General features: G+C 45.1%; 1 protein-coding gene across 4 annotated transcripts in view; it reads left to right on the plus strand.

Moving 5' to 3' along the window:
• The window catches only part of HIPK2 (homeodomain interacting protein kinase 2), a 122,200-nt gene that overhangs the window by 73,649 nt on the left and 26,279 nt on the right, over window positions 1-22,272 (plus strand). For all 4 annotated transcript variants that reach the window (XM_032196341.1, XM_032196367.1, XM_032196350.1 and 1 more), the window contains exons 3-6: window positions 14,048-14,171; window positions 16,341-16,460; window positions 17,232-17,318; window positions 18,354-18,538. In XM_032196341.1, the coding sequence (XP_032052232.1) occupies window positions 14,048-14,171; window positions 16,341-16,460; window positions 17,232-17,318; window positions 18,354-18,538 (516 nt within the window). The remainder of the gene's footprint in view (window positions 1-14,047; window positions 14,172-16,340; window positions 16,461-17,231; window positions 17,319-18,353; window positions 18,539-22,272) is intronic.

Here is a 22,272-nt window from a genome sequence, read left to right on the forward strand (position 1 = left end):
TTGGGTTCTCTGGCTTTTGTGGAGGATGCCTAGAGCTCCTTGGTTTTTCTGAATCCTCCTGGTATCTTGTTTTCCATCATGATCAGCCTCAAAGGAATTTGAAAGGCTTTCCCCTTTCTAGGATTCTTTTTCAAAAGCAATTCCATATTTCATTTCCTCTTGAGACTGCTAGTACAGGCTTTTCCAGTGTGATTCTTTCTTCACAAACATCAACCGTGTGTGAAGTTTTCTGGGGTCCAAACCAGGAAGTTCATGCACCTTTGTATCAATGAACGACATTTGTTGTGCAGGACTGGCACTCATCAGCATATTTTTTCCCCCACTTTACATCAGCACAGTGTTTTGTTACAGGTTTGGTTGCAGTTAGAAAATAATGATTTTAGTATTGTTAGAGGATGAATTAATTGTAATTTCTGGTGAGATAGAAAACGAGCAAAACCAGAAAATAGTTCTCAGATCGATGGCTTAAAGTATTTCTCACTATTGTTGCTGCAGAAGAAGTTTTTCTTTCCTTTCTCATTTACTACTATTCTGCAACTGAAAATCCTGGCTCCAAAAATACTGCAAAAGGAAGAAACAGTGATTACGGAGAGCAGGTTCTCAAAGGAAACTCTTTTAGGTTTCCCCAAAAGTTGTTTTTTTTTTAAATGTAAAATAATAAAGAATATAAAGACCCTCAGGGTTCCCTGCATCAGAAACGTGATGCTGTACTTTGAGCAGAAACATAGCAAGTCCCCTGCAAATTCACTGTCTTCAAATCATTGCCTTGTGCTTCCCCTGCCCATCTCCGCATAACTCTAATTTGGCTGCCCGTAAATGCATGCATAAATGCGCGAGAAATGGGTCCAGAGTGGCCCTCAAAGCCTTGGTTGAGTCTGCAGGTCTGGTAGATAGGGGAAAAAAAGTGTAATTTTTCTTTTAGACTGAGAAGTACTGTTCAGGCGTCGGGGGGAATGCAGTAAACAAGGAGCCCGGCGCTGCCGTTTTTAGACAAGGCACTGCTCGGAGTAGGATTGCACTTCAGGAGGTGCTAAGTATGTTCAGCAATATTGGCATTTTGTTTCGGTTGGATGAAGATCCGAGAGCAAATCTGAGCCTTTCATGAATGGAAACAGTCTTCCCTCGCACACCCCTGCTTTGCTTCCCTGCATCACGTTGCAGAGACCCACATCCCTCCCACCTCCATCCCACCTCCACCTCAGCGGAGGGGTGGGAGCTCCTCACGAAGCAGGGAACGCGTCCCAGGAGCTCCCCTGTCCCAGCTGCACTGTTCCGCGGGGATGGCAGGAGCTGTGCTGCCGAATCCTTCGGCAGGGCAGCAAGAGGAAGAGTCAACAAAATCCATAATTAATAAAGCAGCGGTGGTTTGTATCTGGTGCTGGGCGGTGGGTGGGACGCGGGGAGAGGCGGGTGGGAGGAGGCCGCGGAGTAATTATAGATGTGAAAAATGAGGCAGGAACGCGCGGTAACCTTTCTAGGTTAGCCGTCTGCGTGATCGATGGCCTGCATTGTTTTCTCTGTAACCTTTCCATGAACCTCCCCTTAGAATAACAGGGGAAATATAGTTATTCCCTTCCCTGTCTTGTTTGTTAGGAAAGTGCTCATGTCCAGCCGTCTTATTGCACCCTCAGCCTTGCCGTGTGCAGGCAGTACATCACATTTCAGGTAATTACTTACACCTTGTGCAGGAACATCACCATCCTGCCCCTGCTCGCATCCTCTGTGTGCTGGGGCTCCCCACCTGACCAGGTACCGCTGCTGGAAACAGCGCCCGCTTTGCTGCCACGCTGGGTGAACTGAGCACTGCAATTTCTACGGCTGAAATAGATGCATGTGGAGCTCTGGGGACAGCGATGGGGACAGGGGCAGCAAAGGAGGTGACAAAACCTAAGATTTGCTGTGGACACCAAGCTGCTGGGGTGATGAATCTGTGTGCTTACACTGTTACTGGTGGCACAGACTTAGGTAAAAGCCCCTTTAAGTGAAGATGTCGGTCCACCTGCATCCCCTGGCTGCTGGAACACGCTCTGGTTTTACCTATCAAACCCAAACTCGCTCTGTTTTCAATAATTTCACAGCCTTTGAGTGATTGGGTTTCTTAGAGTTGCAGTTCTGAAGTTTATAAACCCCGAACTCCTTTGTCAGGAGGAAGATAGCGTGGTTGAGGCAATTCAGAGGGAAGCATATGATGTACACCAGATAAAATTGCGACATGCAAAAAATGTGAAGAATGCCAGGAAATGGTCTTGAACTGCGCAGTTGACTTAGAGGGCTAAATGGTTACAGGCAGTCGTGATAACTGAAGATACAAATGTGTACATAAGGGAGCCCTTTCTTTCAAGAAAGGGTGGATCTTTGTCTTCATGTCCTGGGAAGTACTTTTGATTGTTGTGTTCATTCCTCTGGAGTAATTACCAAACTTCCCCTCAGCCAAAACCATTCCTGATATATGGGGATTTCTTCGCCCTTTACAAGGACACTCCTGGCTACTTGCAAAACAGTCAAATTAAGAAATGACGTCCGTACTGCAGCGAGATCCAAGGACAAATTAAAAGTTAAAATTAATCAGACGGGAATCATTCCAAATTCTGCTCTTCTGTAGCAAAGAGGAGGAAAAGTTTCTTTTGTTTGTCATTTTTCTGCAGATTTTGTCTCTCCAAAATCTCTCTCGTGGGCTACCTAAAGTTTTAACATGTAGAAAATGTTTATATTTTTTTCAGAAGATCGGGGTAGCTTTAAGGATTTGTTTTGGCAAGAAAAAATTGAAACTGTAAAAGGAGACATTTGAAGAGTCCCAGAAACAAATATATGACTATGTGTTGACATGTTATGAAGGTGTTGGGAGCGACTCCTTACTTAAAATTGTGTTGAAATTTGCACTTACTATGGATTTAAATTCATCTGCTTCACACTTTAATGATTGAATTTAGTCTCCCGGTTTGGTACAGAGATGCGTTGGAGAACAATTGAATTTTCCATGTAATGATTTTAAATGAAGAATGAACTCACTTTTGCAAAAGACTTTTATTTTATGAGTCTCCCTTCTGTTGCCCTTCCACAAGAACTGTGATTCCTTCTGAACCGTTCATGCATTCGTGCTGATATCCTGCTCTTCTGTCCGGCTCCTGCGAGATGCATGGCACCTACAGGTAGAGCCAGAGCTGAGGAGGAAACAAACCGGTGGTTGGAGCAAGCAGGGGCCTGAGATTTTAGGGATGATCCTTTGTCCTTCCTGAAGATTTGCTGAAACCTTCCTGCCTCATGCCCCTCTGGTACCTGGCAGTGGGCTAGCAGCACGTCCCAGCGGGGCCCATCACGGCCTGCGGGGCCCATGCTGTGAGCTGGCTGCGGCCTGGTTGTAGGTCCTGGCTTAGCAGATGCTGAGCAGCAAGTCCCAGAGCCTGTAATTCCAGGGTGATCAGGGATTTGTAGCCAGCTTGTGAATCTTTTAGGTCAGGGACTGTTTTCTGTTTTGTTTTGTTTTTTGTTTGTTTGTTTGTTTTTTTTACAGCACCTGGTATGGTAGAGCCCTGCTTCATCCTTCCAGATATTAGCCCAAACATCAGTACAATAAAAAGTTAAATTCTGAGAGGAACATAAATTCATGTTCCTCTGATTCTGTGAAAGAACAGTGTTTTGTGTTGTTTGTTGTTTTTTTTTCCTCTCAGTGCTGTGCCCTGCTATTTGTACCGGGAGCTTTTATCACATGCTCTACGTTTTGCTTCGTGGTGTGTGTTTATCCTCGTAGAGCTCGAGTTAAATTTGGAAATTTTCAGCTCTCTGCTGCAGAAATAGCCAGCTCCAGTGTGCTCTGGGTACTTCCACGGGTGGGCTGGCATGCCTGGGCCTTTCCCAAAATGACTTTGTAGACCGTGCAGGTCTTCCCAGCAGAGGTCGGGTGCTGCGACTCACTGAGCTGGGCATTGAATTTTGCGAATGGTTCCTGACACAGCTCCCTACTACCTGGCTGGGTGATATTTACAGGTCATTTCACCTCAAAACCTGCCTTGCATCGCTAATACCGTTTCTTTAGAAAGACCCTTCAAACCCATGTATTATTAATGTGATTCCCGAATATCATAAATAGAAGACACGGTGGCCTAGTAGCGATGGCACGCTGTTCTCAAGGACCCCGCTTCTTTTCTTGGCGCTGCTACGCTCTCTCCATATGATCTTGGGCAAATTGCTTCCCCAATCTGTTCCATTGTCACCACACGTCGTTTTAGATCATAAATTCTCTGGAACAGACACAGTCTTTTAGCACGTCATCTTTTAATGTCTAGCGTTATGGGGCTCCAGTCTCCACTGGGACTTCTGCGTGCTACAGAAATACAAATAGTTGCTACTAATAATAATATTAAATCTGTGTGGCTCTTCAGAGATAAGTGAAGGGCAGTGCTCCTTTCTCTGAGAGGCAAGCAGGATAAGTACTTTATTTTTGTCTTTGTCTTTTTTTAATTAAAAAAAAGCAGCCAGTGGACATGATTAAAAGGGAAAAAAATAAAGGAAAGCTGCAGAAATTTGATACTTTTAGCCTCAGACCTGCTACTTGCTGTGTGAAGCCAGTCTTAGGATCATGGCCAGAGCCTGGTTTGTATCCCTGTTTGCCAGGGTAGAAATCGTTTGAAGCCTTATACTGGCAGTTGGCTTGGTAGTCAGCCTAATCCCATAAAACCACCATACAGCTTGGTGCAACTTTGGGTATTTGCTGTGAGCAGAAGTCTCGGGGAACATTACAGATCCGGCCCAAGGAGCTTCGGTTGGCCGATACGTGGCAGGGCTCTGGTCTGGAACGATAAGGGACTGGGCTGGAGCTGCGAGTGGCCGGATGGGAGGCATTGGAGGCAAGAAGTCAACTCCTGACTGCATCTGTGTGCCACGGGATTTTTTAATTATTATTCCATTTCCAAAGAAGTGCAGCAGCAACAACTGAAGGTCTTAAATATTCAGCAGTGAAAACAATAGATTTGAAAAGGAAAACAAAAAGTTCAAGCCAGCTCTGGCATTGGTGGACATTTGGCTCTGAGGGAAGCGAGAACAGCTTGGATTTGCATAAATTGCATACTGTGGGTCAGAAAGCAGTCAGAATTATGCTTGCATTGCAGTGGCATGAATGGAAGCACATAACTGGCATTCTTCCCCTCTTGATCAGATGCCTCCTTCAGGGGATCTCTGCACCCAATGCACTGCGGCTCATCCGTTCGCTGCCTGGCATGGATGGGGCTTTTGTTTTCAAATTACGATTTTTCTATTCTCCGCTTTCTTCCATAACCTGGGAAAACCCCAGCCCGCCCTGCCATGCGTTACCCTTTGTCTGAGGGAACAACCAGAGGTCACAGTGTGCTGTTGCACCACCCCACATGCATGTTTCTGCACTTTGGGGGCAGCATGGAGCTGCTGTGCCCCAGGGTGATGGTGGTGCTCAGCATCGTGCCCCTTCTCTGAAGTGCACAGAGCCCTGAGTTTCAGAGCCCAGGCTGATGAGCATGTTCGTGATCCATCCAGCCCGGCTTTCTCTGGGGATGTACTAAGATGCACGCCCGGCTGGGACAAGCTTAGTGTGTCTCTTGGCTGAACCAGGACCCGGCTTTCTTTTCCATTATTGGGCTTAATAGCTTTTCTTGCCTCTTAAGATTTCCAGCTCAAGTGCAACAAAGACTTGCCAGTGGATTCAGATTCAGCAAAGCACTTAAATGTGTGCTTAACTTTAACTGTATCCAGTGCCCTCTGGGGGACTCAGGCAAGTATTTGCTTCAGGTTACCCATCTGGTAAAGGGCTTTGCTGAACTGGAGCCGCAGCCTCCAGCAAGCACATACAGTGCTGCTGGAAAGTTATGTCGGTCAGACAGCAGCAGCCACGTGACAGCCTTGCCATCTGCAGATCGCTCCTGTTCCCCTCTCTGCCTTAGAATTAGAATAGTTCAGCTGAAGGGGCCCACAAAGATCAAGTCCCACCCTCACAGTACAGAAATTTTTCCCAATGTTCAGTCTGAACCTCCTCTTTATTTTGTGAGGCTTTACTCTGTGTCGGCATGGCCACCCAGAGTGCCTCCTCTCTGATCCACGATGGCTCTGCGGTGCCACTGGCCACACCAAAGGCAGAGCTTGTGGCCATGCCATGTCCTCTCCTGGGATGGTACCCACCGTGCTGTGGTCCACCCAAGGACAAAGGCAAATGGCAGCTAACAGCTACTGGTGGCTTTGAGCCTCTTGATTTATCCACAGACAAATGGTTTCACCTATTGGCATTAGGAAATCACATTGATTGGGGAGATTGTGTTTGTTTTTTTTTTTCTTTGGGTCTGATAACTGAAAGGGCAAGTCCTCCTTTAATATTTTCCTGGCCTGGCCTTGGTTCTTTTGTACCTTGTCCGAAAAAGCTTTTATATTTAAGGCACAGGGAAAATGATGTTTATAAAACAGAAAGTACGGGAATTTTCATTCCCCTCTGCCTTTAGGAGGAGGAGAGCAGCTGGTGGAGAGTGGATGAGAAAGGCTTTATCTGCTATATTTTGGTTACTGCGCTTTGAGTGATGGGTTTAATAATTGATAGAGCAATTTAGCAATGATCCATAATCCTGAAAGAAGCCTACGCTCCCCTCCCTCTGCCTCTCCCTCCCTCCAAGACTGACAGGCTGCTCTCAGTGTTTTTGTCTGCAAAATTTCATCCCTTGGTTTCTGTAAACAGCCTGACATGGGAGAGGAGAAAAAAGCAACTGTTTCTAAATCTTTTGTCTTGTTTCCACAAACAGCTGCGCTGCTTTCTCCAGCTCAGGGCTTCAGTCATTTGCTCCCGCTGAAGGGAGCTGGAGGTTTTCTCCCCGGCCCTAACCTAAACGGAATGTATATGTGCAATGTATGCATGAGAGCAGAGTGGGTCCACCCAGCAGCCACCCCTCCTTCCCCACTTAAACCCTGCGTTAAAGGCTTCTCTTCCAGGATTAACCCATGCAAATTCCTTTTCACAACAGCCTCGTGCTGACAGTCGTGGCAGGCGTCAAGACCCCACTTGGGTGCCTGGTGTGTAGGTATCTGCATGAAAACCCAGTTTTGAAGATGGATGCACACGACCTGTACTCACCCAGCTCACCCCTGCAGCAGCACAGGGCTGTGTTTGTGGCACGTGGTGTGCATCCCTCCACAAGTTTTAGCTCTCCTAAATTCTGTGCATGATATCCATCTCTCTCTATCCACGAGAAGTGCACGCAGAGAGCAGAAAAGGTGACAGAAGTAAGCAAAAGGGGAGAAGAACAGACAAGTTTTTAGGTACCAAATCTGTGTTCAGGCAAAGGGAGGAGGAAGAGGGGGAAGAAGTACAGCCTGGCAGAAAACTGGGTATAAGCATAGTCAAGTTAGATGTATCAGGTTTTCTTTTTCCATATATATTACATAGACGTCAGATTGACAACAAGTTGTAATTAAGCATGACATCAAGTCAGCTATGCACAGCTGTATTATTCCTTAAAATTACAAGGGGCGAGGTCCTTTGGGGCACAGTGAGGTTTATGGTCTCTCCACCATGGGAGGTCTGGAAGACAAGCTGGCTGAGTGCTTGCCAGGAGGGACATAGGCATAGATGGCACTATATCGGGGCAGGGGGGCAGTGGGTGGCTTCCTGGGGTCTGGGCTAGCCCTAGGAGTCTCTGGCACAATCCTCTGGAGTATTTTCACCCTTAACAGCCAGCACTGGTGGAACCTGAGCAGCGTCAAGAGATGGGTGGTTTGGTCTGCTTCTGTGATTTATGTGCTACTAAATAGCCTTAGTGTAATGATAGGTTCCTGAAGCTTGTTTGATAATTATGCCGCTCAAGTCCAGAAGTAATTCTGGTGTAACTTGCTCTGTTTTGAGAAGACAGAAAGAACTGTGTGTGCACTCGATAAAAATGCCCTGGGACCTACACCTGAACTCCCCGAAATGCTCCCAGCTATGCAGTGTTTTGCCTGGATATGTAGGAGGATCGGGGTGACCTTGCTATTGACCAGTGTGTACCTACTGTACTGCATGAAGTAGCTGAGGTGGAAAGGGGCCTCGGGGGGTCATTCAGTTCACCCTGCTGCTCCAGGTATGGTCAGCTCTGAGATTAGAGCCTGAGCTTGTCTTGCTGGAGCAAGTGATATCGAGATATGGCCTCACAAGCATGGCTGGAGGTGGGTAACCAGCACCTGCCATCTGCTGGCCCTGTGGCTCGCCACACAGCCTGGGAGGCCTTTGGCCCCGCTACCGCCAGGGCCTGCGTTCATCCCCAAGGTGTTCATGGCCTTTCCAGATGAGCTCTCCCCAGCTATCATCACCCAGGTTCACCCATCCCAGGTGTGGGACTCAGCGTTTGTCCTGGCTGAGTGTCACAAAGTCCCTGTTGGCTCATGTCTCCTGCCTGCCCGGATCCCTCTGGGTGGCAGCGTGCCCTTGTGGCAAGGTCCCCCCAGTTTGGTGTCATCTGCAGGCCGGCTGAGGGTGCACTGTGCCTCCTGCCCCAGGCCAGCGATAAAGATGTTAAACAAGAAGGGTCCCAGGATAAACCCCTGCAGTACCTCACTTGCTACCAGCCTCCAGTTTATATTTATGTCCTGTAACATAAACCAGCACCGAAGGCTGAGTGGATACAGCTTCCAGTCCTCTGAGCAGATACAGATATTTTCTGATGTGTTACAAACTAATCTGGAGGGATGGGCGAGGGCAGTGTGAGCAGTTTCTGCCACCAACAGCTGCCTACAGCCTCCTTCAACAACCATCACCTAAAGGCAAGGAGCAGGCACACTCTGTGCTGAAGGTGCCAGCCAGCATCAAGTTTTGAGTTTTTTTGTTTTGTTTTGTTTTGTTTGTCTGATCTCTATACTTGCCCATGAAGGGCTATGTTGAGACAGAGATGCTCAGCTACGGGGCCCTCCCAGAGGTGGGGAACTATTCCCAAGGGGGACAGTTTTAAAATTCAGAAAGAGCCCAGCTCTCTGAGCCCAAGTCTGTGGAAAAGAATTTTTTTGGCATTTGTTTTTAATGTCCTGTGATGTGTGGGTGAAAAAGCCGGTGAGCTAGACTGGTAATTAATTTTGCTGACAGAAACACCAGACAATGAAATTACCCTGCCACAAAGCTGGGTTGCTAAAGTAAATACTCTGCCAGTGGAAGGCCTGCAAGTAGGACAGGGTCATATGTGAGGTGCAAGCAAATGATGAGATGGTGCTTCTCTCTCTGGGGACCTGTGGGGACCCTCATGCCCTGGGTGTGGACAGAGAGGAGATGTGTGGTCCCACACTAATTGCCAGCAGTTCTCTACAGGACACAGATGCCTTCAGGTGCTGGGGCACTTGGTGGACCTAGCGCTGAGCCAAGGAGCAGGTCGTCCTTTGCTGGCCAGGGCAGTGATGTTGTCTGGGAAAGGGACGGGAGATGTGGGAATTGGGGATGGGCTGGCTGCTTCTCCCTTGGAGGTGTGTGGGAGGAACCCAGCTGAAGAGAGGGCACAAAGTGCACAGAGCCCAGCCCTTTTACGTGGTGCCCAGTGACAGGACAAGAGGCAATGGGCACAAACAGAAACACGGGAGGTCTGAGCATCAGGAAACACTGTGAGATGTGCATGAGCTGTAGACCAGGTGGTTGGGCCTGTGTGCTGAACAGTGCATTTCGTTGAGAGACATCAAAGGCAGCTCATGGCAAAGGAAGGACAGGAGGGTGAAGTTTCCTGGTTTCCCTCTGCGTGCCTTGTGCTGGAGGCTGGAATTACTGTGCTGAGGGCACTGCAGATGCACAGCCGGCACGTACCAAGGTATCTGGCAGCGAGCTGCCTTTGCATGGTCTGAAACGAGGTCACCGCCAAAATTGAAAGGTTTGGTGGGCTTGTGTTTAAAACAAGCGGTATTATTGGGATGGAAAACACTTCACTAGGCAGCCATGAAGAGATTTGTTGAAGACAGAGTAAACCACACATTGCTGTTCTGGGAGAACCTGCCGCCATGTGAATTTGGGTTTGTAATTACAATACTGTGATGTGCGCACTTTAATAGAGTATTTTACCCTGTTATATAGTGTTACCAGCTGCAGAATGGAGAAATCCCACATAACAACTGCCTAAGACATGAAAATGTTTTCTTTCGCCTTGGAAAAGAAAATTACAACATTCTTAGGGCAGCTGAGCTAAATCTGAGTGCTTTTAGGAATAAAAGGGTCAGTTGTGGAACGGCCTGCACACGCATTTTAGGACAGAGTTACTTAATATATTAATTATCTGTAAAAAATGGTGGGCCAGCAGTGAAGTGCCTGAGTGTGCAGATACCACAGAACTGTTTAAGTTATGCTGCAGGAACATTTAAGGGATTTGATCTGGGTTACAAACAACTTTATTCCAGAACAGCGCAGCATTGAAAGGCAGTAAGCATTTGAAGAGGAAAACTGAACTATTTCTACATAATTCTACATCTTAAATTAACTGTAGCTCCCTTGGAGAAAGGGCTGTGCATCTCAGAGGATCTCCCAGATAAAACATCTGCTGAAATGCCTAGCATCACTCCAAAAAGCAAACAAAATACTAGGTTCAGGGAAGACTGGAATGCCAAAGCATTCTGCAAATAGCACAAAATAAGTCTGGGGAATATCCTTGCGTTTAAGACTGTTTATAGATCTGCTCAGCCTGTCTCCAGGCAGTCATGTCAGGAAGAGGAGCTGTAGAGTCAGGGGAAGGGGACTGAAACATCCACGGGATGGAAAGCTGAGAAGCCAGAAGCTGCTTCATTCAGAAAGAAGACAAGCAAGGGAGAACAAAGCAGAGAGATAAAAATACCTTGTGCTAAAAGGAAAGATGATTCAAGATCTTAGGTTTTCACCTTTAGGCCAATTCATGTGAGCATGAAGCGAGAGGTGACAAATTTAAAGCTGATAAAGGAAAATCAGGCTTTAAACAACAGACTTGAGATGTTAATTAAAGCAAAAAGTTGTCTCTGGAACTCCGTGCCACGATGTGTGATTGAAGCCAAGATCTCACCTTGCCTGAAAAAGCTGGCATGTGCTTTTGCTAAGAAAGGGAGGAGTTCTGTGTGTCTGATAAAGGTGCATATGCAGAAGGATGTCTGTGTGCAAACCAATCTCCACCTGCCAGAGGTTCGGAGGAGATTTTATCAGGGGACGAGCTGTTCCTGTGCAGGACCTGTAGCATCTCCACCACAGGGTTGGCATTGGCTGTCAGCAGGGAGTGCCAGCGGCCACTGCCGGGCAGATGGACAGACAGACGTTGCTCCCTTTGGGGTGACTCCAGCTCTCCCTTACGCATGACAAATGGGAAGTGTCCGCTAGCGGAAAGTCAGGAAGCCCGCTTGGTGCACGATACCTGTCCTTCTCTTGATGTCCTAATGACTGGTTAATTAACTTAACAAGGTCTTTTGTCTTCGGGCTGCTCCCTCTCTGTGGAAGAGCTGCAGTGAGGAAACGAAGGCAGGGCTGTGAGAAAGCCGTGACACAAACGCTGGCATCGGTGTACGCACAGCCCCGCGGCATTTAGGTCTGGCCCTGCTCACACAGGGGTTCTCACCACTGTTCCAAATTTGTCGTCGGCATTCTTCTGTTTGGGCTTTGATTGAAAGTAATGTTTAGGCTTGATAGAGTACTACAAATACCAGCTTTCAAACAGGGAAAATAAAGTAAAAATACATCACCGCCTCCCCTCTCCACAATGATAGGTCTGGTTTAATATAATGAATGGCATTCTCTTAAGTTGCCTTTTATGTGTCTGAATGGTATGGATGAAATGGCATGGGCGCTGGCCTTGTGTTTTACTTCCCAACAGTGGAGATGCAAAACTTTGTTATGTGAAAAAGAAATTCTCATCTAATTGCAGAAGCTGGAGCTTTATGGAAAAACGACTGGACAGCTGAAGACTCGCAATAAAAAATGAGGAATTTTGGAATCTCAAATTCTAGGTCATCCCTTCTCGCAGGGGTCTGGAGGTGTTGGCAGCATAAGTGTGGGGAGAGAGGGGAGGAAGTGTGTGCTGCATATGACAGCAGTGCGAGTGTTTTTTTTTATGAACAGGGAGGTTTCTAGACAATATCACGTTGGGAATATCCCATCGCTAGTCCACCCCTCCGCTCCCTCCACTTGAGTTAGTGGGAGGGATCTGAAGTTCAGGCAACGCGAGGCTGAGCTCTCATTAGTGACCAGGGACATTTCGTTCACAATGTGGAAGGCAGACAGGGAGAGGCAGATGGCTTTGAATGCAGGATTTACATAGTAATGAGATTCAGGTCACCATAGCTGTCTTTTTCTCTCCGCATTTTGTCTAGGTGTCGACTAGTGTGCAGGGATGACGGAATAGGAAGGAAAGGAGGAAAATTAACCCCTTGTTCCTAAGCAGAGATTGGTGTTAGAATAAAGTTTGTCATGACGGGCTAAAGAGCAGTGGGATATGAAAACAGCAATCAAAGCTGAAATTAGAAGGGCTAAAGGTAGCTGCTTCTTAAGTTGCTGTCATGTGGTTGTTGTTTTTCTGTGTTTGTTTTGGGAATGGCACAAAGCAGACTAGCCTTAAAATCCTAGAAATTCCCTTAATTCTTACATTCCATGTCTCTAGTTTGAGAACAAATAGTTTGGGGCTTTTATCATTACAGGTCAGCCCCAAAATGGAGAAGTTTGTGTACTGAAGATAAGGCATGGATTCTTGTTACATGGCCTTTGCTTGTTTCTTTGGAAAAAAAAAATACCGTTTTGCTTGGTTTCTTAGCTAAAGACTTGTCTTCACATGACTGTGTAATAGCACGATTAAAACATAATATTTTCCACTGCAATCGGTAATCCTTAGTATGATCTCACTGGTGTCAGATCTTATCCTGATGACAGATGGGAAACTGGGAACCATGGATGGTGGCACTTGATTTGCTCAGTAGTCAACCTCAGACATTCCCCAAATATGCATCAGGGCCCAAGAAATCCTAAGGCTATTTTTAAAATGATGAAAGTTTTAAAGCAATGTGTGCTTCTTTCTCTTATCTGTCTTCTTTCTTTTTTTTTTTTTTCAATAGTTAGAGGAGGATGGGAAAGTTAAGTTTTCCTTTCTGTTGTGCATCACCTGACTGCGGGAGGTGAGGCTTTAAAAGACAGCGTTGTAAGATCTGCAAGAAGAGCAGGAGAGAAGCCTTAGGTGGTCCCTGTGTAAAAAAAAGGAATTATAGCACTGAACTGCATGCGGAAATCTGGGCTGAGGTGGGGAAAGAAAGAAAGAAAGAAAAGCGACTTGGGGAAGTCTGAGCTAAGAGACTGCAGTGGTACAACATGACGGCTGTGCTGCCTGCTGCGGCCTCATCCTCATGGAGAGAGGGAGCTGAAGCTTTTACCTCCTCTGTTTCCTCAGCTGGGCTGGCTAATGTCGAGACCTGCTGAGCAGAGGTGTTTCGGTGGCCATCTTCTGAAGCAGGCAGTAACTACGTGGCGGGACTGCCGCCGCTTTTTGCCCGTTTCAGCTGAAAGAGAAGAGGAAATTTAATCAGGTGTCTGGGACAGATTGGAAAGCAAAGGCTTCTTGGCTACTTCCTCCCGAGGAACAGACTTAGATCTAATAGATCTAATTAGGTTATTTCTCTGTTTTATGCTTGCATCCATTTGTTTAAAAAGTCAGTAATCCTTTTATACCAGTCCTGTAATGATTATTTAATGTCTGGCTGTTTGTGGAGCCCTCCGAGCGCGGTGAATGGAGGATGTTTTGTAGCAGAGTCAGCGTGGTTCCTCAGCGAGCTGGGCCTGGGCGCCTCCAGGGGGGATCTCAGCTGAGCGGCCTGGAACGTGTGCCTCGTCTTCCCTCCCGTCGAAGGAAAATAATGGCAGCTCTCCCCTTTGTAAACTGCTGTGAAATGTAAGGCCTCGGCAGGGCTCTCTCTTGACTAAATGGTGCCAGAGGATTTAGGCAAAGATAAATATTCACCATCTCATACTTGGTCGGCAGGTACTTTGCCAGCAGGCAGAGGAGCCCTGCAGTAGGAGCAGGCCCACTTGTTGACAGCAAGCAGCATCTCGAGTGTGAGCGGATCTGTGCTGGTGGCTAACGTTTTCTAACCTATTCCTTTGCAGAGCCCCTGAAATCATCCTTGGTTTACCATTTTGTGAAGCAATCGATATGTGGTCATTGGGATGTGTCATTGCAGAGCTGTTCTTGGGCTGGCCTTTGTACCCAGGAGCTTCAGAGTACGATCAGGTTGGTATTGATGTCGCCCTGGCTATTGATAAGAGCTAAAATGTTTGTGGCCTTTTTTTTCCCCTTTTTTCACAGTGAACAGATGCCAACTTTTCCCGTTTTGCTAACAGGAGATATTTGCATGCAATTCTTACCCTCCTGAGTCAACTTTTCCATTATCCACCCGGAGTACTCTAGGTAGCCAGTGTGCTATTCAGCATGCTGACTATTAAGAACTGACTGCCTAAGTGAATTCTCAATCAAGAGTAAACGTTCCCGTTGGCTAGAGAGCTCTGTACATGTCTCTAATCATTGAACAGAGCAGGCACCCTTTCTCTACTGTAACAGCAAGTATTAAATAAAGGTTTATTTGTTAGAAGAAACTGCATGAACTCCACTGCATTTCATAATCCCTTTTATGAGGGTGTATATTAAAAGCAATGACAAGAAAGAGAACGTTCACAGTGGTGTAGGTTTCTAGTTAATATAAGCTGTCGTGGTTCTCTCCCTATAGGCTTTTATGCTTCCTTTGTACTCCTAAAACAGATAGCACAGCGGCTTCTAGAGTCAGGGCTGCAGAACAATTTCCATTCTGATAGTCTTCTTCCAGATGATCTTAGCTTTCTGCAAATACGGCCTGAAAAGGGTCTTTTTACTTTTAGAAAAAAATTAAAAAAAAAAAGAGGGAAAAAAAAGAGGGTAATAAGTAAATAACTTTTTCGCATATGAAAATGTTTCTTTGACTCATCTTTCACAAACAGTATTTTTTAGCCTGAGTTTTAAATGTGGTATTTGGCAGGGGAAATATCCCGCAGTGAAGAGATGGGCCATTAGTGATTCCAAAGGAAATCAGATGTAGCTGAAAAACTTCGAAGCGTTTGAAAATCACATACCAAGCATGAAGAGCAGATTTCTTTCTCCTCCCCCCACCCCCTGCCAAAAAGTCGTAAAACACACAGCTGAAAAAGAAATCACCATATGTACCTGCCCAGCTTAACTGCGCAGCGCAAAGTTTCCTCTGCTGAAGTGCCGTGAAGGCTCCTGGGGAGCTGGGAAGGGGCAGGAGCTAAGCCTGGCCCCTCACTGCAGCGTGTGCTGCCTTGCAGCTCTTGTGCTGGGCTGCAGGAAGGCTTCTGCTGCTTCTCAGGTGTTTGAGCTCCCATGGACGTAAGGAGCTGCAGAGCCAAGCAAGTCAGGCTCAATGGGCCAGGGTCGTGAGTGTTTGGAAGACGTTGGAACCACAGCTGCTTTTTATGCCTCTATTATGTGTTTGTTTGTTTTTTTACTCTTCTCTGTCTCTTCTCTCAAAAACATTTTCATTTTTTCCGTAGGATTTCTAGAGTAGATGAACATTTTACGCATTTTGCAGAGTCTGCAGTAAATTTGCAGTGCGAAATATTCAGAAGTCAGGAAATGCCAAAGTTCAGGTTTCATGTGCCACCCCAGGCGTGTGTTATATCAGTCTTTAATTATGTAATCACATACCCTCTCTCCTTTGAATAAATAAATTTAAGTCTTGGATTCTGGAAACACATGTGTAGCATCTTATAGCTGTCTGAATGCCAGCGAGGTCATAATCATGGAAGTAACCCAAATAGCAAATGAAGTCATGTAGGCGATAGAGATGAAGTACTTTACACGCCATGAGGGTGTCAATGTGTTTGAGTGTATATTTCATCTAAGTTCAAAGATAGTCACTTCATAGTTTTCTGGTTTGAACTTCAAACTGCTGCTAGGAAAGGCTGTGTGCTCAGCTGGGGATATAAACAGCAAAAGTTAGAGCGCAAATATCAAATTATTGAAATTACCTCCCAGAGAGGAGAGTGTGACATAAAAAGGTGCAAATCAGTGAAACTCACCACTGAAATCTCTGTGTTGGTCTTCCCCTCTGACCTCTAAAACCTAGGGACTTTCCTTCATCCGCAGATTTTGTGGCAGCATAACACAAGGGTAAGTTTCCATAGATGCAAATGATAAATGGAGGAATGCCGTACGGGAATTCTCTTTCCTGTCATTCCTTTCAGTGTGGGTTGTTTTATTTTTTTTTATTTTTTGGTGAAGTCTAACTGTGCACTACGTTTTCTCTTTCTTTCTTTGTTCCATTGTTTTAAATGCCTCCTGCCCTCCTTCAAGGAAGACCTCCAGAGATCTTCACAGGATGAACAGTGACCTCTCATCCTTCTCTTACAGATTCGCTATATCTCACAGACACAGGGCTTACCAGCAGAGTATTTGTTAAGTGCAGGGACAAAGACTACAAGGTTTTTCAACAGGGATACAGACTCACCGTATCCTTTGTGGAGGCTGAAGGTAGGAAGACGTTCCCTTGTTTCTTTTACCTTGCACTTGTTGGTTGGAAGTGAGGAGACAACCGGGTCACCTCAGAGCCTAGGTGTACGCATTTTGTGATACACCACAGACACTGGGGTGGGTATGGCCCGAGGTAAAACTGCCATCACAGAAGTCTGCAGCCCTTAACTCACCTGCTTGGCACAGATTTGTGGGAAATTTAAGTCCAGAGTTCACCTGGAAATATCCCTCGAAGTACTCAATGAATTAATGTGTAATTTAAATGAAACATGCCCCGGGCAGACTTCGCTCTAATATCTACTGCATTGAGGAAAAAAAGAAAAAAAAGGAAGGAAGAAAAAAACAGAAAGGATTTTATTTCTGACAGTCATATCTACTTGTAATGCAAGTGGGCCTTGAATCTCTTGTACCAGCATGTTTGCTGTATTCACTCCCTAAGGAGAGAAGCAGTGGGCTTCTGGCTGTAAGGATGAGATGCTGAGCTTCACAGTGGGGCAGGGTGTAGAAAACCTTTGGGACACCAGCCTTATCTGGGAGATGGTCCTCCTTTGGAGGAGGATCCTCTGAAGTGAAAAAGAGAAGAGAAATCTCCAAATGACACAAAATGTGTCATGTAATCACAGTGGAGAAAGTGTAGATGTTATGTGCTCAGGCAAGAGGCACGTAGTGGTCTCTAATGAGGGCAGGGTGAGGCATGAGCTGGAAGTAGCACGTAATTCGTAGCTGATTGCTGGGCAGTTCTGGTCAACGCCTTTCTCCTGTTTTGAGCAGACACCAGATGATCATGAGGCAGAGACGGGGATTAAGTCGAAGGAAGCAAGGAAGTATATTTTCAACTGTTTGGATGATATGGCACAGGTAAGAGCATTGGTGAGTAACAAGCAAGACCATTTTGCATGCTTTTGGACAACACCGGGAAAGAGGAACTACATGTTTTCTGCATGTATCCCATTCTTTTCTTTGAGGAAAAAAAAAAAAAAAAGATTATGCCTACCAAATCATCTCATTATGTACTAATTTGTAAGGGGACACATGCACAGGGGCACGTGTTTTCAATGTGCTGTAGTAAAGCAGCCTTGGAAAATGGCTAAGTCACATGTTTGAGTGTCAAAGTCCTGTGTTTTCTCTAGTCTCTCTGCAGCCCCTCCATGTGACTGCTGGCAAATCACTTCACTCCTCTGTTCTTTAATGTTTCCATTTGTAAAACAGTGACGTTGGAAATACCCTGACTGTAACAGAGCTCTGTGAAGTGTGACTGTTTTGGGGAATGAGGAGTACTAATTCACTGCGTCAGTTCCATGTGGTTGTGAAAGTTAATTCCAGCATAACCACTCCTGCGACTGTATGTCTGGAGTTGGTGCTATCAAAGGCTAGACACTGCAGCATTCACAAGCAAACATACAGAAATTGAGGAATGAAATCAGGAGAGACTACATTAACATATTTTTTTTTTAATGATACCTGAATGGAATATTTCCCATAAACTTACTGCCAATTTTTATTTATTTTATACGTGTATATATTTTGCTCACAGTACACATAGTAAAATATCTGATAGCACGGTCCTTTATATGACAAATATACTGATGGCCAGAGCTTGCCTGCTACCACATGGAAGCTGTTCATCTTCAGTGGAGGGTGACTAAGTGTTTCATTAGCCATTGACCCAAGCCAGCTGAACACTTAACAGTCTGTCTGGAGATCTGACATGCACAAGCCAGATGACAGCGTGACTAGCCACCCCGGAGTCTGCCGTGCGACTTCAGCAACTCCTTCTGCAGATATGGAGAGGCACACAGGGCTTGTGCTCCAATGAGAAGTAAACACAGTTTGCTGAGGACCTGGCCATCTGTTTTTTCCCCTTGGTGCTCATCCTTGTCCTTTCTCTTTTAGGTGAATATGACAACAGATTTGGAAGGAAGTGATATGTTGGTGGAAAAGGCAGACCGACGGGAGTTTATAGATCTGTTAAAGAAGATGTTGACGATAGATGCCGATAAGAGAATAACACCGATTGAAACTCTGAACCATCCTTTTGTCACCATGACACACTTGCTTGATTTCCCTCACAGCACACAGTATGTGGCTTTCATTTCCCTTGGGTTTTGAACTGAGGGGTAAAGGATTGGTTGTTACTAAGACCAAATGTATCTGAGGGATGTTTTTTAAAAAATTAAACCCTGAGTTTTAATCTTTTTCTGGTCAAGAGAAAAAGACAATTGCCAAATCTAAGGTTGTAAGAATTGTGTTGTAGGTGCTTGGCATTTAAAACACAGCAGAGTGTACTACATTCATTATGTAAATATTCAATAATTACATATGTTTGCATTAAAATGCAGAAGAAATTATGCAATTAGTGCTGAATGTATCAGTATATCTCCAAGTAATATAGCCCTGATTGTTAGTGCAGTAATCAACCTTATCTGCAGTGGGAGCCGACCCTTCCTCCCAGAACCTTCCCATCTCGCAGGGGTCAATCTGGGGCTGTTTGCCATTTAAGGGAAGAGCTTTTTCTGCAGCAGTCTGGTTTATGGGAACAGACAGCAGGAAAAAAAAGTTCAGGTTTTGGATTTGTTGTTGCCTACCTGTGAAACTTTAAACACACTGCTCTGACCTCAGCTGCAGCATTTGTGTGATGGAGGTGGACTTCACTCCCTGATGGAGATGTGAAGAAGCATCATGCCTTCGAGCCTTACTGTTCCTTCTCCTAATGCTGTGTCAGGAAGTGTAGCAGCCTAAAATGCTGGAAACCTGCACCCAGCACATCACACTCATCCCCTGAGAAATTCACATAGGGCCAGATTTTCGAGGTGCAAAACACAAGCACATAGTGGGAGTTTTCCAAAGCACTCAAAACACCTACCTTTGAACATCCTGCTCTTACAGCTCCTTGCAGTTCAAAGTGGTTTTAGAGGCTGTCCCTTCCGTTACCAGCACAGCACCATGCTTCACTAGGTGCTAGGTGCATGGGTGCTTAAAGGCCGTGAAGAGCTTGGGTACAAGAGTAATGAGGGCTGCTTAAATACTTTAGAAGATGTTTGTGTGCACACTGCGGAGCAAAAAGTTACAGTGCATCAGCTCTCCTGCCCATATCTCTGCTCTTATGTACCTGCAGTACTTCAAGCTCATTTAAGGTATTTTTCTCTCTGTGAAGGAGAGGTAGCTGCTTTTTTCTTGCATTTATCACGAGATAAGAGCAGCTGTGTACCAGAAGGTAGTGGGTTCATGATCTGCGTAGACCCAGTTTTACCCTGCTTAGACATCTCTGAGTGTTATTATCTATAAATAGATACGAAGTGATAAAGGTAATGAAAACAAGGCAGGAGGTTTGTTGTGCTAAACAGAGAAAAAGTGAGTTTCATATAAAAACATTAAAAATGACAGTCTTTTCTAACAGCATTAATATCATATACAAAAGTCTTCTCATTTGCAAGAGCTGACTGTGTAAGAAGGAGAGATTTGTGGCATAATACGTTGCCCTTAGAAATCTTTCTGCTAACACCACAGGCAGGTCTTCAGTTTTGAGGTTCTCACTCATGGCTGCTCGGGCAAAGCCCCAGAAATGCTGAAAATGTCATTGGGACCAATATCAGTAAGAATTTTATCTGAATAAAAAATTCAGCATCGGGTCTCTGAATATGAAATGTGCCAGCCGGGTGCATAACCCCACATAGCCCCTCCATGCTGGAAATGGTGATTGGTAAAGGGAGCAATAAGCTGTAACCAGCGTGGCAGGGTGATGGAAATTTTGTCTGTGATTGCCTGTGGTTTTGAGAATAGAAACTTCAAAGCCTCGAGAGGTGCAGGGACTTGTAATCTCTCTTGAAAGTAAATCAGGCAGCAAAGAAAGTGAAAATATATGGAAGATGTAGCTTCTGGAAGGAATCACTGTTGTGGCACGCTTCAGAGAGGCTGTAAGTTTGAGCAGCCCATAAGGGGTTGTTCTGCTTACTTCCAAGCAAGCAGGAAAGCGAGTTTAGCTCCCTGTCAAACATATTTGACTGTGTGGCTCTTAATTTTGGGGGTACTTTCTGTCCTGTTTTGCTCTGTGCCTTTCTTTTTTACCTTTTTTTTTTTTTGAGACACAGAATACAGTATTAATTAGCAGAGATTATACCATTTTACATAAAACCTTTTGGTAACATGCAATATGCCATGTACAGAAAATGTACTCTTTTCAGTGCTTTCTGCTTTTTGGAGGGGGAGTTACATTCATACTTGACTGGAAAAAGTCAATCGAATAGTCTTCTACCTTCCTTTGATAAAAGTGTTTGACTTCTCTAAATGTTCTGCAACTTACAGGTATTTCATAGTTCTTTAAAAGAGTGCAGATAATGAGCAGCTATGCACAGTGTCGAGTCTCCCTTGTCTGGAAGTGATTATGGAACAGATACAGTAATCAAGAAATTACCTGTAAGAGAGGAAAGATGATCATGTGAGTAAGAGATGAGACAGGGATAAAAAGATCCAGGTCTTCTTCCTGACCAATCCTAGCAATCATATGAGTTTGTATGAGTTTGTTCCTTTTGAAGGGACTTTTTTTTTTCCTTAAGAAGTACGTGACATGAAGTTGTCTTTACTTGCCCTGCCTTTAACAGCTTAGATGATTACAAAGGAGGTTATGCATATGGCCGAATTTTTACAGCTACAGCTGATTTTCACGGCTTGTATTTTATATTTTTATTGATCGGAATAGTGGAAATGAAATAAATCCCTTTCTATTTTTTTTTAAGTTGTATTTCAGACTCTGAGGACACATTTGTAATAAACACAAATATTGTGTAAGAGTTGTGGAAATCATGCATAGGCTTGTAGGCCTTAGAAAAATTAGATTTTATTAAAAATACAGTTTTGCTCAAGACCACTGTACTGTTATCTCTTAAACCCCTGTGTGTCTTGGTATGGCAATTATAAAAGTGAAGTATTGACAGTTTCATGTACCAGACACCTAGAGTGCTCTAGCAATGCAGAGAGTATTTCATCTGCTTTACTGAGGACACCAAATAAGATATTTCTCAAAATTTCTGTTGCTGTACCAGTAACATTTCAAGTGAGGTCTGTATAAAGAAAGAGGCTGTAATCTTTCTCCCTAGAGATCTGATTCTCAGTTCAAGATAACCTCAGAGCCTGATTCCCTTAGGGTGTTGATGAATCTGGTTTTGGCGTAACCTTTTGGCATATGAATCGTCCCATTCACTACAAGAGGACAGCTTGTGTGTTTTAAGATAAGCATCTGCAGAAGTGTTTAGCCAGACAGGGGCAAGGTTTTTTCTGCTCATCTGGACTGAGCCATCAGGAGCTACTTTTTAAAAGGAACAAGTAAGATTTTTCAGGGGTCCCAGTGACCAAGAACAGTCAAATTCTTCCTTGCAAGACTTTAGGCTACCTTTAGGCATACACCTGAACAGGAAGCATTATTTGTCTTTTCCTCTCAGCCTCAAGCAGATCAGAATAAAGGCAGTGTCTCGCTTGCTTGCTTCAGTCTCTTTCACTCTTTCAAACTAGCTGGTTTGTTTTTTCCTCCTGATGTCCGAAGACTGACAGATTTGCTTCCTTTCTGTGACTTATGCTCAGTCCCATGGGGGCACTCAGGAGTCCCCGAGCAGCCACTCTCATCCTGACACCCATTTGGCCCTCTTCAGTGCAGGCAGGGTTGTTCTGACTCTCACTGGTAAAGAGACCTGCATAAAACAGCAAAGTGCATACAAGCCTAGAAAGTGCTAAGCCTGCCATTGAGACCTAACCCAGGGCTGCTGTGGTGAGCTGTTGCCTCTCCTTGTTGGTTGGCTGGTTGGCTGATTTTCTGCCTTCT

This window comes from Aythya fuligula, chromosome 1 (genome assembly GCF_009819795.1).
Source record: "Aythya fuligula isolate bAytFul2 chromosome 1, bAytFul2.pri, whole genome shotgun sequence".
NCBI lineage: Eukaryota > Metazoa > Chordata > Aves > Anseriformes > Anatidae > Aythya > Aythya fuligula.